The sequence below is a fragment of the Citrus clementina genome, unplaced genomic scaffold (assembly GCF_000493195.1).
Source record: "Citrus clementina cultivar Clemenules unplaced genomic scaffold, Citrus_clementina_v1.0 scaffold_3, whole genome shotgun sequence".
NCBI lineage: Eukaryota > Viridiplantae > Streptophyta > Magnoliopsida > Sapindales > Rutaceae > Citrus > Citrus x clementina.
In genome coordinates this window covers 36,558,932-36,560,899 of record NW_006262339.1, presented here as the reverse complement: position 1 = coordinate 36,560,899, position 1,968 = coordinate 36,558,932, and the positions used below count along the sequence as shown (strand labels likewise).

The 1,968-nt window shown below is 37.7% G+C and overlaps 1 protein-coding gene across 1 annotated transcript; it reads right to left on the bottom strand.

Moving 5' to 3' along the window:
* Positions 1-225: 225 nt before the first annotated feature.
* LOC18045841 (UPF0481 protein At3g47200) lies at positions 226-1,968 on the bottom strand. The gene is made up of 2 exons (XM_006442752.2): positions 1,907-1,968; positions 226-1,729 (listed from the first exon to the last, which is right to left on the bottom strand). Exon 2 carries the CDS (start codon positions 1,714-1,716, stop codon positions 571-573), a length of 1,146 nt encoding a protein of 381 aa, XP_006442815.1. The 5' UTR covers positions 1,717-1,729; positions 1,907-1,968; the 3' UTR covers positions 226-570.

Here is a 1,968-nt window from a genome sequence, read left to right as displayed (position 1 = left end):
CCCTGTGGGCCATGACCCGCGACACATTTAGTCCACTAAACAGAAGTTTAAAAACCTCTAAAAAATAGCATCTTACAAAAAACCTTTTTTATTTTTATTTTTAATGTTGGTGCCTAATTTATTCTTCAAAGAACTTCAAATATTTAATATATACCTTATTGTTCTACAAAAAAAAAAAAATCCTAATAAAAGAGTAATTATATAGAACTGATCTGAACAGGGAAAGCATCCGTATCAGCACTTAAAAGCAACAAAAGGAGGAGAGCCAGATCTAACGGTGGCTACAATAATAGCTCCTCTTTTGGCCACAGGCCATGGATAAGCAATATGGCTTTGGATATAATGAAACATATCACCCACTTGAAACATGAAAGTCCAACAAACCATTTTCCGAACCTATAATTGTAGAATAGAACAAGTTGCTTGTATGGCAGTGAGTACAAGGAGAATAACTGCTGCAATAACAGAGATAGATGCCCAAGGATTGTTGAAATAATCTTGTTTCAAGATTGCCTTCCACCTATGCCAACGGTGTCCGCAATAGGCCTTGAGATTTTCAATAAGATCAGATTATTGGAAATCCATGGCAGACAGTGAAGTTTCTTGGACAAGGTTGTGAAAAAGAGTCGACACAGCTTCATTGTCCCACAGCCAGTTTTCAATAACTCGGTTTTGAACAAGTAACTCAACATCTTGTGGAGTGTTGACGAGGTAATTCATGATGATAACGTAGTCATTTATGTATCTGGTGTCACAACGCAATCTCTCGAAAGCTTGAAGATTTCTGAATAAAACTTCAGTGGATTCGCTTATTCTAAAAAGTGGAATTTCCAGAATGCCCTTATTGAATCTGAATGTAATGTCAAACAGATTTTTGCTTGAACCCAGCTGAAATTTGACTCCAGCTTGGTAAAGTTCCGTTACGGAAGGTATGTTTTGAGTCTTGAGTTTATTAGGCTGAGCTCGGGACTGGGACTGGGGCTGGGACTGGGACTGGGTCGGGGGTGGCTGAAAACAAAGTCTTAGCAAATCAAGAAAATGTTCAGCTTCCGAAAAATGGATTTCAAACAAATTCTCCTCGATCGAGGGAAACTCATGAATGTCTTTGTAGAAGCGACGAGTGAGAGAGAGCAAGGAAACTCCATAGTAATCATCATGATACATTTCGGTTTTGGCAAGATTAAACAAGTCATCAAGAATGAATAACGGGAGCTGATTTTCTAAGAGCCAAAAGTCAAGCCACATGTCGGATATCATCTTTGATTTTGTGAAAATGGGGTCACCGATGGTAATCGATCTAGGGCAACTATATCTGAGTAAGAACTCAATAAGAAACACAGCATCCCCTAGAACCATGGTTACAAAGTCTTTACTTTCAAGTCTAATGGTTTCTGCATAACAATCACGCAATTTGGCTTCCTTGTTCTTTATGGATGTAAGAAATGTCTCGATGCTTACCTCAGTACGTTGAAGAAAATATTCAAGGTATCTCAGTTTCTGCTCTTCCATTGCTTTGAGCTCTTCCTTATTACCATGATGAAGTGGACCAATAGAAACTAATTGCGGAGCGTGAGCTTTTGGATTTAAACACCGTACTTGCTCAGGAACTCTGTAGATGCAACACTTTTCGGGTAAGTGATGCAAGGTCTTGAACTTCTTTCTTAAAGAATTTGCTAAGCTCTCTATATCAATGGGTTCTTGCTCGCCGTTGGCCATCTTCGATCGCTTGCTGCGTAAGCACCATCAAAACAAATGAAACCAATAAATTAAATAAATAAATAAATAAATAAATAAACGAAAAAAAAAAGATGTCCTTAGCTAAACAACAGAGTAATAATCAAGATATGTTTCTGAAATGATCAAAGTCGAAACGCAAAAATTAAAGAGAAGAATATATGAAACTTACTTTGTTCTGTCTATAGCTTGTCAGTCATCGAGATGACAAATAATATATGACAGCCTCTCCTC

Excerpts from the sequence above, each read along its gene's own strand:
- LOC18045841 (XM_006442752.2), bottom strand. The coding sequence starts at position 1,716 with ATGGCCAACGGCGAGCAAGAACCCATTGATATAGAGAGCTTAGCAAAT.